The 15,616-nt window shown below is 39.2% G+C and overlaps 1 protein-coding gene across 2 annotated transcripts; it reads right to left on the bottom strand.

Moving 5' to 3' along the window:
• Positions 1-300: 300 nt before the first annotated feature.
• LOC121318929 (beta-1,3-galactosyl-O-glycosyl-glycoprotein beta-1,6-N-acetylglucosaminyltransferase-like) lies at positions 301-14,410 on the bottom strand. 2 transcript variants are annotated; one of them, XM_041256140.1, is made up of 2 exons: positions 14,313-14,410; positions 301-2,691 (listed from the first exon to the last, which is right to left on the bottom strand). In XM_041256140.1, exon 2 carries the CDS (start codon positions 2,642-2,644, stop codon positions 1,340-1,342), a length of 1,305 nt encoding a protein of 434 aa, XP_041112074.1. In that variant the 5' UTR covers positions 2,645-2,691; positions 14,313-14,410; the 3' UTR covers positions 301-1,339. The 2 variants fall into 2 exon arrangements, with proteins under 2 accessions (XP_041112074.1, XP_041112082.1); XM_041256148.1 differs by lacking the exon at positions 14,313-14,410 and adding an exon at positions 3,972-5,102.
• Between the last annotated feature and the right edge of the window lie 1,206 nt (positions 14,411-15,616).

Here is a 15,616-nt window from a genome sequence, read left to right on the forward strand (position 1 = left end):
AATGTACTGTACTAAACATTTTGATTGGGTAATTTTTATGCCATTAACCTAAAGTGATGGGTTTTAGCTTAGTTCGTAGAATGCCAGAAGGATCAGCATTCCTGAAGCTATGGTTCTATAGGAAATGTGTATGTTATATATGTACATATGTATATGCAGGTTTATTTTTTGTGAACATGTTACTTAAATAAACATCAACATAAAAGTCTTTAAAGTTATTGCAACAAACAAAATATTTCCATTCATTTTTATAGATCTCAAATGTGCAATTTTGAAAGGAACACATGTTTTAGCAAACACATATATTTTATTTTAAAATATATAGTAGTATGCCAGGTTAAAGAAATCTCCATTTGCAAGCCATGCTTTTAGACTCTCTTTTAGGGTTATTTCACCTAGAAGATAACATTGACCCCTTCACTGGCTTCTTTCCTTTCAATAACCAGTCATTTGCTTCCCCAACTGATATTCTGTCAACCAGTAGCATTCTTGACCAGGAAGACCCAATGAACAGGAAGTCAAGCAGTAACAGAATTCCTGGAAGGCATGACTTGCAAACAGAAATGTATTTTACCTAGAGTAGTAAGGATATCAGGTTTTAAAATGCAAATAATGTTTTCTATTCATGTGTTTCTTTATAACTGTACATTTCAGACCTATGACTAAAATAGAAATGGCCACAGAGGACATTCTAACTAAAATAGACAATGATAGAAAGTGATTCAAAAGTACATACGTTAAGTTAAGGTGCTCTTTAAAACTGTCTCCTAAAATTGACAAACCTGATCTGATCTCTGTATTTAAGCCTTTAGGCAGAGCTCAGTGGTGGTGAAATTTTCTTTGTTAAGAGGTAATTATTATCAATGCCCAGGCTAAAATTAAATTATACTTTTACATTGCATTTGTCAAACGGATTCTGGTTTTGGGTCCACAGATGGCCTACTAATGCTTTTTATCAATATCCCTGGAGCCATGACATGTATGTTATTCTTGGTTTATGCATTTGCATGATCAGTAAACATTATTAAAACACGACAGTCAATATTTGAAATAATTTTAATAACTCTTGAAACACAATGTGGCTGATTTTCAAAGCATTTTAACTTCAAAGAGTAAATTACTCAGTTTACTCAAAGCAGAAAAAACACCTGTTAAAAGTTACAATGCTAGAAATAAATGCAGCAGGTATTTCATTCAAGGCAGCTTAAGTTTATTTCTTATTTTGTAACTTGAAAGGTTTTTTTTTTTTTTTTTTTTTTTAATTTTGACTTTTTGAAAAAAATGACTAATGTATGCTTTGGAAAAAAGCTTTGAAAATCAACCCCAATGAGACAAGCTTCTAACGTTTAGTAGCTTCAACAATTGCTGTATGTCTTAAATGTTTTTCCAAGCACTGAATGGCAATTGGGTCCACGTCTGTATCAAATTTATTAGCAAATAAATGATGTTGTTGCAGCATATGGTTCAAATCCCCTGCTCCATACACACATACTGATCTTACATGCACGCCAGCGCATGGGGGGTACATGGCTCCTTTGGACATGCTTCCTTCATGATAGCTCCATTTAACAAACCTCGACACAGAGTTCATGTCAGTGACATCATACTTTGAATTGACTGGAATAGAGCCAGGGACACCGGGAGTTCTTTGCAGTGTTGCCCATAAGAACTCATCAGGACTATAGGTGTCATTAGCCCAGTCCATGAATTTAAGTATTTTCTGGTCTTTGAATATGTGTTCAATGAAGCTCCTGCTCACCACTATGTAGGCCCCACCTGCAAACACTGGAGTTTCAATGGGCGGAGGAGCCTTGTCAATGCTTGTTTTTTTTATTGTGCCATCAGCAACTTCATAATGTTTCTTCCATCTTGTCTCTTTATGAGGTGGCATTGTTTCAGTTTCCAGGCTGTTTCTCCCATTCAGCCCCTTCAGTATTTTAACTATCTCCAGGTTGGTTTTTAGCGGGAAATCCAGGCCACAGAGGTTGATAAAGTACTTCCACGTCGAGCTCCTTCTCTGAAGGTCTTTCATGCAGTTGATATCTGCCTGTACCCTGCTCCAGCTTGCATAAACAACACTTTCCTGCTGACTGGCAACAAAAACATTCTCAAAGCAAGCTGCAATTCCTCTCACAGCAGCCAAGAAGGACTCTGGGGATTTTTTGTCAACGTGGACACAATAAAAATTCTGAGGTGTGTATATGGACCGTAAAAGCCTTTCAAATGTATCAATTTTGTGGTGAACAACCAATGAATATGCAATAGGAAATTCTTTTTCTTCTTCACTGAGAGGAAATGTTAAGTACTTGCGGACCTTTGTGAAGTCCCCACAGTTTCTGGTAAGAGCAATATAGTATTGATCATTTTTTGGTCTGTGTTTGTTTTTATAATTAACTGTGATCACCTGAAGCTTAGCCTGCTCAATCTCATCAGCATTGCCATCAATAATTCTTGTGCAGTTGATTTTATTGTCATCCTCCTGCATGAGCTCCAGCCTGTTGTATTGTTCAACACTTTCTTTTGTTTGAATATTAATCAAGCAGATGGTAGTTAAAATTAAGAGTCCAATCAAAACCATTTTCCCACTTTTCTTTTGCAAGGTTAACCTCCTCATCAACATCTTGCAATGAATATATGTTGGCATTTTAGACCATTTTCTTCAGTAATGGCAATATGGCTACTGATTCAAATCTAAAAGAAGGAAGAAATGTGTCACAAAAATAATAATACAAATATTATGGAGCATTGTCCTGCTGGTTTTTCCAGCAGGACAATGCTCCATGCCACACAGCCAGGTCAATCAAGGTGTGGATGGAGGACCACCAGATCAAGACCCTGTCATGGCCAGCCCAATCTCCAGATCTGAACCCCTTTGAAAACCTCTGGATTGTGATCAAGAGGAAGATGGATGGTCACAAGCCATCAAAGAAAGCCAAGCTGCTTGAATTTTTGCGCCAGGAGTGGCATAAAGTCACCCAACATCAATGTGAAAGACTGGTGGAGAGCATGCCAAGGCGCATGAAAGCTGTGCTTGAAAATCAGGGTTATTCCACCAAATATTGATTTCTGAACTCTTCCTAAGTTAAAATGTTAATATTGTGTTGTTTAAAAATGAATATGAACTTATTTTCTTTGCATTATTCGAGGACTGACAACACTGCATCTTTTTTGTTATTTTGACCAGTTGTCATTTTCTGCAAATAAATGCTCTAAATGACAATATTTTTATTTGGAATTTGGGAGAAATGTTGTCAGTAGTTTATAGAATAAAACAAAAATGTTCATTTTACCCAAACACATACCTATAAATAGTAAAACCAGAGAAACTGATAATTTTGCATTATATATTATAGTAATAAATTAACTTTCAGATAATACCCATAATACATATGACATGTCCTTATATGGCTTTTTACTAAAATCTGCATCATGGGACTTTATTATCCTGAAGAATGTATTTAAGAGAGCATGCTAATAATCATTCTCAAATGTTATGTGCATTGGCAGCATTGAATCCCTAAAAGGAAATACCTGTCCCATTAACACTTTCACCTGAATTTGAAAAAATATAAATAAAAGTGTGTTATTAATGCTATATAGAGTGTTCAATGTACCTAGAGCATGTGGGATCAACAGACCAGTACTGTATATGGTTCTATTCGGAATGAATTCTTATTAGAGGAGGCTTTACATTATCAGTAATACATGTAAGTAGGGGGTCTTGTCTGTTGTGTACATGGCTTAGTATGTAATGTTTGTCTCCATGAAGAGGCCAGCACAAATCTGCTATGGGCTAGCAGGACAGCCTCATCTTGCTTCTCTTTTATCATCTTGGGTGGAGCTAGCTAGGTTGCATTTCCTATATCTAATCAGAGATTAAATCCTAAACATTTCTTAAACTATGCAGACAACCATCAAAGAGCGTCACTGTCTAACACACCGTTTGCACCATCTACTAAACTAATACTTACTGGGAAGAACCTTTGTTGCTGTTGTTGCTTTGGGGCCTGATTTTCAAAGTGTGGCAGCTTTTGTTGAGCAAATCTAAAAAAAATAAGTACTGAGAACTAAATTTGTAATTTTTTTCATGAACCACATACTCAAAGCAAAGCAGGATTTACTAATCCTATACATGGACCCTAATCCTATACATGTTAATACCTTTTCTGGTCAACTAGTCCATGCATTTATAACTCTACTTAAAAATGTGTTTCATACTGCCCTCATTTTATAAACCTGATTTTTCGCAGACTTCATTTCACTGTATTTTTTATTACACTCAATAATATAAATGGGTAAGTGAGTAAATAAATCACCTTTGAGAGAAACCCCAAGTTTTGATTGTTATAATAAACCCATTTTATATAACAAGTTGGATGATTAAGCCTACATTATAGAGCTTTCCGTGTTGAATAAGAATTGTATTCTAGATCTGTTACACTTTTTGTATAAGTAAGCAGTGGCAGTGGTGGCAGCGATGGGGGTGTAATAAAAACATGACAATAAATAACAGAAAACAAAAGTAAAAGCTATAAAAGTGACTTGATCCATTTAAAAGCTATTTTTCAAACAAAATCTCTTTTTTATAACAATATAAACTGCTGTCGCTTTTCTTAAAACTACATCAGATGAAATCTGGGAAGAAAGCTAAAAGCTGAACTCCCTTTTACCTTTAGTTTCATCCATAAATTTATTGAACAGCTCTAGTGGGTACAATTTTTTATTTCTCAGCTGGCTGGCCGGGATGTCGGAAAGCAGCGAGATATCAAGGAACTTTCCTTCCTCCTCCTATGAAAAAGTTCAAGGAGTTTCTGTTGACTCAGAATTGTCTTCGTACAGACAATGTGAGGAAACTACAAAAAAGGCCAACACAATGCTCGGATATATAATAAAAAGTGTTAAATTTAAATCGAGGGAAGTAATGTTAAAACTTTACAATGCATTAGTAAGACCTCATCTAAAATACTGTGTTTCATTCTGGTCAACTTGCTACAAAAGGGATATTGTTGCTCAAGTAAAAGTGCAAAGACAAGTGACCAGAATTATTCTAGGTTAAAAAGGCATGTCATATGCAGACTGGCTATAATAATTGAATCTACTCAGTCTTGAACAAAGACGACTATGCGGAGATCTGAATCAAGCATTCAAAATTCTAAAAGGTATTGACAATGTTGACCCAGGAGACTTTTTTGACCTGAAAAAAGAAACAAGGACCAGGGGTCACAAATGGAAATTAGATAAAGGGGCACCCAGAACAGAAAATAAGAGGCACTTTTTACATAGAAATCAGTCTGGAACCAGCTCCCCAGTAATGTTGTTGAAGCTGACACCCTGGGTTGAGAGCCCCTGCTTCCATTGAGGGGAGCTGCCTCAACCACTGATTCTTTTTTTCTCTTTTTTTTTTTTTTTTTTTTTTTTTTTAAATCACTGCAGTGAAACTCCCTTCCTAATCAGCAGGGGGTTCCTGTTCAGAGGACTCTCACTCTCTGTGAACGGCTTCGCCATAGCAAAACTCCTCTTAGCTCTGGGTATAGCCACTGGGACTCCTCCACCTGCGCTCCCCGAAAACCCTCAGCCTGACCAGCCCACTGTCCTTCATTGGTGCCTCCATCCTGAGTTTAGGCGTGTTTCATGTGACCCTCTTCGCTACAGTGAAAACATTTCATTGTGTCTGAAGTGGCAAAAAATAATACACTCCTTACCCTCCACAACAAATCCAGGCTACACTTAAATCCTGCCCTGGGTTGTGTGGCAACACAAACACCTGTCTACAAAAGGACACTACATGTTTAATGGGATTTTTGCAGCCTAGCGGAGTCATTCTGAGGGGGGACATTATTTTACCCTACCTTGCTTGCTCACATTTTATCATAGCATTGGAGATAAAAGGGGGAACATTTGATAACCTTTTTTAGCACGGTTGATGGAGCATTACAGTTACGAAAGCATCATTAACACTGAAACCTTCTTCAATAATCCTGTTTACTTGTGCTTCTTGATTTAAAAACACAACAATGGCCTTATTCATCCTAGAAGCGGACTCGTTATTAAAACCAATAATCTTACCCACCAATAGTAGCACATCCTCAATCGAGACACCGCTATTGTTTTAACACACCTGAACTCATGTCTCTGTGTTAGTCCTTCCGTGAGAGCCCATGCTGGGGATACACAAACTAAACCTCCCAACCGGCAAAACCAATAAATTAATAAATAAATAATAGAAATAATGACAATAAAAAAACAACAAACAAATAAAGTTTGAAGAAAAGGATGTAAAATCTCTTTAAATTAAAAGGTGTGTAAAACAGCAAAAAAGGCTGTAAAACAGACCTACAATCTTTCAACATTGTGCTCAGCTCACAAGCCCTTCCCACAATACCAAAATCCTCCGAGAGAGAGAGAGAGAGAGAGAGAGAGAGAGAGAGAGAGAGAGAGAGAGAGAGAGAGAGAGACACTGAGGTGATGCATTGATAGTCAAGCCTGTGCATCGTTTTGTTTAAATGGTTTAAGCAAAGGAAAGCTTTTATTTTTTATTAAATTTGGAATTGCGGAATGATTTTCCCGGCATCTTAGTGCAAAATTGCATTTGCCACTCATTGCACCTTTGCACCAGTGAGGCATGCAAGCAGCTTCCTCCCAGATATGAGGATTTAGCAAGAGATGTTTATAATTATTTTACGAACAGATCAGAACGTGTAGCCCAGCTCCAAGAATTTCAAGAGTTTTGCAGTGTTGAACCCCACAAACAGCTGAAGACCTCTGTAATAGGTCCCGCCACTCACACGGTTCGTTGCCCCTTTAATTCAGACCCAAGACACAAGAAATGGAATTGAAGCACTTACGCGCTATTTTTAATACACGAAATACAAACAAAATAAACAAAACAAAACACCTATCTCCTATTCAGAGCGCTAACTAATACACCGGAACCTAACTAACACAGGATCGGACAGCTAACCTGTTTACCGGTTCACAAAAAGACGTATGCACACACGCCCACGTACCCTTTCGGCACCACGACACTTTATGGTTGCCTTGCCGCAACCGGGCTCTTCACTCACAGCAGCCCCGAGCAGTTTAGCTGCCTCTCTTAAATACCCTGCACCTGGGTTTAATTTAACAATAGCTACCAGGTGCGGGGGATAATTAATAATAAAACAATTAACAAAATGTGCATACGCACATGTTTTTAGTAGGGAGGATTTTAACCCCCTCCCTGTCATCTTACACCTCATAAACACGTTGGCTGTCACTCCAGCAAGTTATTAAACAACGATAACCAGGTGCAAGGGTGTTTATTGATAATTACAATGTCCACCTGTAAATAATAAATGATGAAGTGATGCAGCGGCATGTATCACTTCACTTAGAAATCCCCGGGTTTGAACCGTAACCAAAAAGTTCAATCTTTATCCCACCCACATGAAACACAAAACACAAAACACAATCGCAGTGAACAGTGAGTGAAATTAATACTCATGGTGAAAGACAGTCCTCCGTGAACCGAAGGGTGAAAGTGCTGGTGTCCAGGTACAATGCTGGACTGTCCAGGTACAATGCTGGACTGTTAGTAGTCTTTTAGAAAACAGACAAACAGGCAGTTAACAAGACAAAGTAACAAAACACAACACTCATGTTTCTTTGTACACAAGGTCTCCTTTTAGGTTGTTTCTAACCATTTACAAAGGAACAGATTACCTTCACTACAACCCCTATTTATAGTCCCTTCACTGAGGGGCTTATCAGCAGCTTTGATATAAAATGCTCAGTAAATACCTGACAAGCAGGCATTTCCCAAAAGTGTTGTTTTGGTGGTCATCTTCAAATTCAATGGGAAATTTTATTCAAGCGGGATGCCGACACAATGTTTTCATACCCGAATACCTCTCCCACTGCCAGCAGGCACTCCTTCACCGACACGCTGGTATCCGGCATGCAGCTAAACCCGTGTTCAGCGGCTGAGAGCCCCCAGCCCTAAGGAGTGAGATCCCATAGTGGGATCTGCACACACGCAATGCTACACAGTAATCAGTAATAGACAAACAAAATCAACGAAACAAAGATACAGTGCCTATAGAAAGTCTACACCCCTTTGAACTTTATGTCAGTGCCTCAGAGTTTCCTGCATTTAAATGAGGATTTTTTTCCATTTATCTTCACACCATACTCCACACTGTTAAGGGGGAAAAAGTTTTTATTGAGGAAAAAAAATATATATATATATATATATATATATATATATATATATATATATATATATATATATATATATATATATATATATAAAAATACAAAAACTGAAAGATCATAATTGGATATGTCTCCAATTGGATATGTCTTGGTGGAAGCACCTTTGGCAGCAATTACAGCTGTGAGTCTGTTGGGATAGGTCTCTACCAACTTTGCAGACCTATATTTGCCAATGTTTGACCATTCTTCTTTACAAAACTGTTCAAGCTCTGTCAAGTTCCTTGGGGAGCGTTGATTGACAGCAATCTTCAAGTCATGCCACAAATTTTGGATTAGATTTAGGTCAGGGTTCTGACTGGGCCACCTCAAGGACATTTACCGTTTTGTTCCTTAGCCACTCCAGTGTAGCTTTGGCTATGTGATTTGGGTCGCTGTCATGCTGAAAGGTGAACTTCTATCCCACTTTCAGCTTTCTTGCAGAGGCCAGCAGGTTTTCCTCAAGGAGTTCTCTGTATTTTGCTCCATTCATTTTCCCTTCTAGCCTGACCAGTGCCCCAGTCCCTTCTGATGAGAAACATCCTCATAACATGATGCTGCCACCACCATGCTTCACAGTAGGGATGGTGTTCTTTGGGTGATGCGCTGTGTTGGGTTTGTGCCAAACATAACATACTGCATTTAGGCCAAAAAGTTTAGTTTTGTCACACCACAAAACTGCCACATGGCTACAGACTCTCCTGAGTGTTTTTTTTTGCATACTTCAAACTGAATTCAAGGTGGCTTTCTTGCGTAGTGGCTTCCTTCTTGCCACCCTACCATACAGGCCAGATTTGACCAGTCTTGGCCATAGAAGCCTGTAGCTCTTGCAAAGTTGCCATTGGCCTCTTGGTAGTTTCTCTGATCAGTCTCCTTCTTGCTCAGTCATCCAGTTTGGAGGAATGACCTGATCTAGGCAGGGTCTTGGTGGTGTCATACACTTTCCACTTCTTAATAATCGTCTTGACCGTGCTCCAAAGGATATTCAAGGCCTTTGATATTTTTTTATACCCATCCCCTGAACTGTGCCTTTCAACAACTTTGTCTCGGAGTATTTTTGAAAGCGCATTGGTGTTCATGGTTGAGTCTTTGCTTTGAAATGCACTGCGCAGCAGAGGGAACCTATAGGAACTGCTGAATTGATCCTGAAATCATGTGAATAACTACAATTTAACACAGGTGGAGGCCACTTAAATTGGTGTGTGATTTTGAAGGCGATTGGTTACACCTGAGATAATTTAAGATTGTTATTACAATGGGGGGTGGACACTTATCCAACCAAGCTATTTCAGTTTTTTATTTTAAGTTGATTTTCTACAAATTTCTAGAATATTTTTTTCACTTGGAAGTTGTGGGTTAGGATGTGTAGATAAATGGGGAAAAACTATTTTAACGCATTTTAATTCCAGGCTATAAGGCAACAAAAGGTGAAAAATTTGAAAGGGGGTGTAGACATTCTATAGGCACTGTATGTAAAGAATCTAAACAATTAACAAATAATTATAGAATACTATTAGTACAAAAAAAACCACTCTCTTACCACTCTCCAGCATTCAAACGCTACTGCCTGAATGCGCTCCTCGCACAATCCTCAGAGAGCGAGAGAGTGAGAGTGTCAATCATGACTGAATGCCCAGCCTAACATCTTGGGCCGTTATGCTATCCTGTCACTTTGGCATTCACAAAATATTTGCAAGCAAATATTGACAAACAGTGGACTAAACAGAGCAACAGGGTCCCTGAATTGATAGGCCTAACTTAATCCACTTAGGTCTGGTTTCACAGACCACAATTACCGCTGATCCTACACTACCTTACATGTGTTATCATTAAGTAGTCCAAGGTTAGTTGTCTGAGAAACCTCTCTTTAATGTTTAACTTTAAGTGACAGCTAGTGCAATGTTTTGCATTTGTGACAGCAGAAACACAGCTCCATGCATAGCTAGAGTGAAAGAGTGACAGCAGCAACACAGCTCTATGTACAGCTAGAGTGAGTGAGTGAGTGAGTGAGTGACAGCAGCAACACAGCTCCAAACACCGCTAGAATGAATGAGTGAGTGAGTGAGTGATAGCAGCAACACAGCTCCATGTACAACTAGAGTGAGTGAGTGATAGCAGCAACACAGCTCCATGTACAGCTAGAGTGAGTGAGTGAGTGAGTGAGTGAGTGACAGCAGCAACACAGCTCCAAACACCGCTAGAATGAGTGAGTGAGTGAGTAAGTGAGTGATAGTAGCAACACAGCTCCATGTACAGCTAGAGTGAGTGAGTGAGTGAGTAAGTGACAGCAGCAACACAGCTTCATGCACTGCTAGAGTGAATGAGTGACAGCAGGAACATAGAGCTCCATGTGTATTTCTACAAAAGTTATTCATTCTTCCTAAACTTGTTGTTTCAGGTAGGGCAGTGCTAATGATGCTCAATTTTACCTACTTAAAGTACTACGTGCTTTATGCATGAAGAAAATAACAAATTATTTACATAATGTGTTAAACTTCATACACATGTAGTTAAAAGATTATCATAGTCATGCATTTTCTTATAGATTTGCATAGATATCCGGGCAATTTGGTGTGCACACACATAGTAACCGCATAGCAATTTTGGAGCCAATGAAAACAAACCAAGACAGAGGCTGTTTCATTTATTAATTGAGGAGTTGTTACCACCCATTTTAATACAATGCCGAAGAGTTGTGTGGTTGTTGGATGCCACAACCACGACTACGTGAAAGGCAAGCGGCTGTCATTTTCTGAACTTCCGAAGAGACATTTAAGCCCAGATAGAAGGGAAAAGCGGCTGGTGCTGAAGTTGGACACACTAGGGTTATCAGGCAGTCAGAAGCACTACAAATTAAAAACTAAACAACAAATTAACACTAACAATCTCGGGAGGGATGCTGCTGCTGTACGCTTGAGCAAGGCAATGTACTTTGCCCAAGTGCTGAGAATGTTACGCTGTTCAGATACAAAGTAGCGATTTTGGCAGTTGCCATAGCGACGACTACAACAGGTGAGAGAAAGAGAGAGAGAGAGAGAGTCTGGGAGCTTGTCTGATAGAACAGCTACAGTGAGTGAGTGAGTGAGTGATGGCAGCAAAACAGAGATACATGCATCTTCAGAAAGTTACTGGTTCTCACTGTTGTTTTTGTTTCAGCTTCTGAAGAATAAATTACTTTCAAGTGACAAACTGAGTGTTTTCATTTTAGGTACACACAACACTCCACAATGTATTCCACTATTTATAATATTCAGTTCCAACTACCATCTCAGTTATTATACTGAATATGACGTGGACAATATTCAACCAATGTAATATGGAGGTGTAGGGAAATAAGGTGTAGGGAAAAAAGTACTACAAAAGCAGTATGTTTTCTGGACCTGCCCTTATAAAAGTTTACCAAAGGTATTTGTGAATGCTGTTTTTGCAGTTTTACTATGCTTTTCCCATGAATATACTAGGAATTTATCATAGTTGACCCTGGTTTGCTATTAAGATGCTTTAAAATACCCCCCTATTGTTTACTTTTTATTAGGAACTATACAGGCATTAAAAAAGAACAAAATGAACACTGCAATTCACATAATCAACATGTCAAGATTGATTTATTTAAACTAATGAGAAAATCCTAATATCTCAGCCCTAAAACTTGTAAACCAGCTCTATGCAGGTCTAGCTTCACTATTTTACTGCATTCAGTGATATTAATAAATCCCACCTGAGAGAAAACACATGCATGATTAATATACAATTAAACAGGATTGTATTTAGACCTGCAACTGCCTACATTGTTAAAACAGACACCAATGTGTTGCACACATACATCTCGGATTATAGTTCAGGAACTCACCAACCCATCATAGGATCTCTCCTCTACGAAAAAAAATTGTTAACTATCCCTTGTCTACCCATTTAAATTAAAAGCATAGCCCCACCCACTACATTTCCATAGATACAGATACAGACTCACCACCCAGGTAAGCAAGCCACAAAGTTAATAGAAATATGTGCAATACAAACATTTACCCATATGAAAGTATCAAACGTAACCTTTTCCCATTTAGATTTTTTTTGACTCTTAATAAACTTTACGAAACAAACAAAACAAAACAAAAAAACGATATTCAGTACATACTGACCCTTGGTTAATAATCACAAAATGCTTTTGCTTTGCTTTCCTAAATGCACATGACTGTCTCAGAATTGCACCTGGATTTGACAGAAACTTGTTAAGATACAGGTCCCTTTTGCGGAGTTTTTATGAGCTTAGTTTCAGCTAATATTTAATCCTGTTTCCATAGGGATTGACAAGGGGTGTGTTGCTAATGCTAACTGTAGCATTCAATTCACAAAACAACAAACAAAACACGGGAACAAATAAAAAGACGCAAGGGTTAAAATAAAAGGCAATACAACACAATACAATACAATACAGGCCTTCACTACAGATCAAAACACCCATCAAAACTCAACCCCCCCCCCCCCCCCCCCCCCCCCCCCCCCCCCCCCCCCAGATTACCCCAATTTCCTTTACCGGTTGGGACAACCCTAACGACGGCCCTGTCAGAAATTGGTATAGGGACGGTTATAACCATATCCCTGCCACCATTATATTCACACACACACACACACACACCACACACACACACACACACACACACACACACACACACACACACACACACAAATGTCATCGTCCCGAGACGGCCCTGCCACATTAACCATTGTCCTTCCTTTTTCTTGTTTTTGTGTGAGAAGACAGAGACAGATTCAGGAGCAGAAGCCACAGAGCCAGCACTAACACCCAGAGACCTGCCCTGCAACCTTTCCCAGCACTTGGAACACCTGCCCTTGCACACCCCCACAACATATGTGTGCCCTTTGAATTGTGTTTGTTGTTTCAGACCTGTAATTCCATAGAGGGGATAGTCCTTGAAATAAAGACAGGACCAATTGTAAATATACCTTCTTTGTGGACATTTTAGTCTTACCACACCACTCACATCCTGACAGGTGCACATTCTGCATTTTTATAAACCCTGCAGGCTAAGCTTGAGCAGATCTTTACTTCATAATGTGCTTATTAAATACTGTTCAAAGATGTTGGAGGTGCCTGTAATAAAGTAAATTGTAAATAGCTAAATATATGTTTGTAAACAGTGTGAAGAATACATGTTGTTGCCATGCTCAAATGTGATTACAACCCCTTTTTTATTTATTTAATGGAAACTGAAACTTCAGTGTCCTCCCAAAAGGTTACAGATCCCAGCATTGTATCTGTCCTGTTATTTTACAACGCCCTTATTTTCAGGGATTTTTAGATTCAACGCTACATAAAAGAATCATCAAACTGTAGAGCTGCATATCTGCTCCTAGTGAATCATAGATGCCTACCCAGTATGAAGACAATAGTAAAGTTTTAAGTCTTTACTAATCTATAATTATAAATGGTTTTGTTATCAGTTGTCAGGGGGTGAGACTGTGTTGATTCTGTGTTGTGCAAGAACAGTATTGAGCAGAGTTTGTTAGTTGCCTGTTGGGGTGCTGTCCTGGGTCATCTCACTCCAGGATATCTTCTTGAATTCTTTCTTACTTATCTGTAATTTCTGCCTGCTCTAATAAACAAGAATTTACTTCTGTCTCCGAAGGTGAGCTAATGAGCGATCCCTGGTATGTGAATGAATTCATTTTGATATGGTTCATTAGGTAATGCTCAAGGAGACTAGAAATCAGTTTACTGATAAATGTGAGTGATATTAACTAGTGTGACAATAACAAGAGAGATATTACCATCAGTGTGTCCCCATTGGCTCCCATAATATTCTCACTGAGCCATTTCAATGTGATGAAAACAAACATGCCAGTGACAGTCATCCCTCACCATGACTGTAAATAGAATATATGTTTAATTATGGTAGATAGCTTTTGTACATACTACATCTGCAAATTTTTATCATGTTGAAAAAAAAGTGATCCATTTCTAATAGTATAATCAAACACACCAAAATCCCCCAATGCTTGTCGCTTGTTTAATCATACAAATTCTAAGGAACACACATTTATATTAAAACACAGGAACTCACCCGTATGCTGGACGATCTCTTCTCCGTGAAATACTGTTCTCACTCTGTCTGAAACTTCTCTATGAGAGGAAAGCCCCGCCCCCTACTTTTCATAACTCAGATTATCAGAGGTAATTGGTCTCTCAGGAATGAAAGGCGAAAGCTGTGGTTCCCTGTGATGTCAGCCTTGCAAGGGAGGCTTACTACTGTATGCAATTTGAATCCTATGACTGGAGCCAACAAACAGGAACACAGGGAGGCAGTAGGGCATTGTGGGGCAAGTCCTTGGAGGACAGGAGTGGTTGAATTCTGGATTAGCTGGAGCCTGTATAGCAGGCTGCAATTGCTATATATTAAATGACAGGGAGAGACCGGACATTTTCTGTGAGGTCATAACTTGTGGTTTGATTGAATTAGTGCTTTTGACAGGGCAGAGGAAAACATCCTGCACATATGAGGGGGCAGGGCAAGGCCCTGCTGATAAATAAAAAATATATTGTTTTACGTTTATTTTATAATGGGATACTTTTGTATTTTTAAATACCTCGTGGGAATGCGTGACAATAATTGTATTACAGGCTGTCCTGTGCCCGCGGCTAGATTTACTCTATACAATAATCGCACCTTGATACTGAAATGTGGATATACTAGCGCCCCAGCGCCATCAACATCCTTGCCTTCAATAGACTGGACCTGCGCCCAAGCATGCACTAGTGAAAGGGTCATAATATTGGCCCCACAATATGACCGCACTTGAGTACCACAGGTCCATTATATTGAGAGGGGCCAGAGTAACATCTGCACTAGATGGCCCAGTAACCTCGCCCTCTCGGTCACACAGCATTCCGACTCCTTTTGACTGGTGTTTGTTACCATTCAAGCACTCTCCCACCAGACCCCAGCCTTGTCATTTTCTTTTTTTCTACCACTTTAAAGTGTGCATCTGAGACTGCCATTATTTGCATTAATTCTTTAAATTTTGGCCAGTATCTGCCCAGAATAACTGGATGTGGCAACCTTTCCACCACCCCTACTACCAGGTGATGTTTTATCGGTCCTACCGATAAATATACATTTAGTGTGGGGTATGCCGTCGTGTCTCCATGGATACAGGAGATGGCCATCTGACCTTGTGGCTGCCACGACACACCACCCAAGAGAGCTGCCCTAATTAAGGTTTGCTCACATCCTGTGTCCACTAATGCGTGGGTTTTCACATTGCCTAAAACTACATCAATCATACAAGGCCCCTCCCGACCATTTTCCCCACGCTTAACTATCTCAGGTGCCCAATTACATGCAGCCACAACACACTCCATGGCAGC

This window comes from Polyodon spathula, chromosome 1 (assembly GCF_017654505.1).
Source record: "Polyodon spathula isolate WHYD16114869_AA chromosome 1, ASM1765450v1, whole genome shotgun sequence".
Lineage (NCBI taxonomy): Eukaryota > Metazoa > Chordata > Actinopteri > Acipenseriformes > Polyodontidae > Polyodon > Polyodon spathula.

What these genes read in the sequence shown, in the direction of transcription:
- LOC121318929 (XM_041256140.1), bottom strand. Translation starts at nt 2,644, where the DNA reads ATGCCAACATATATTCATTGCAAGATGTTGATGAGGAGGTTAACCTTG.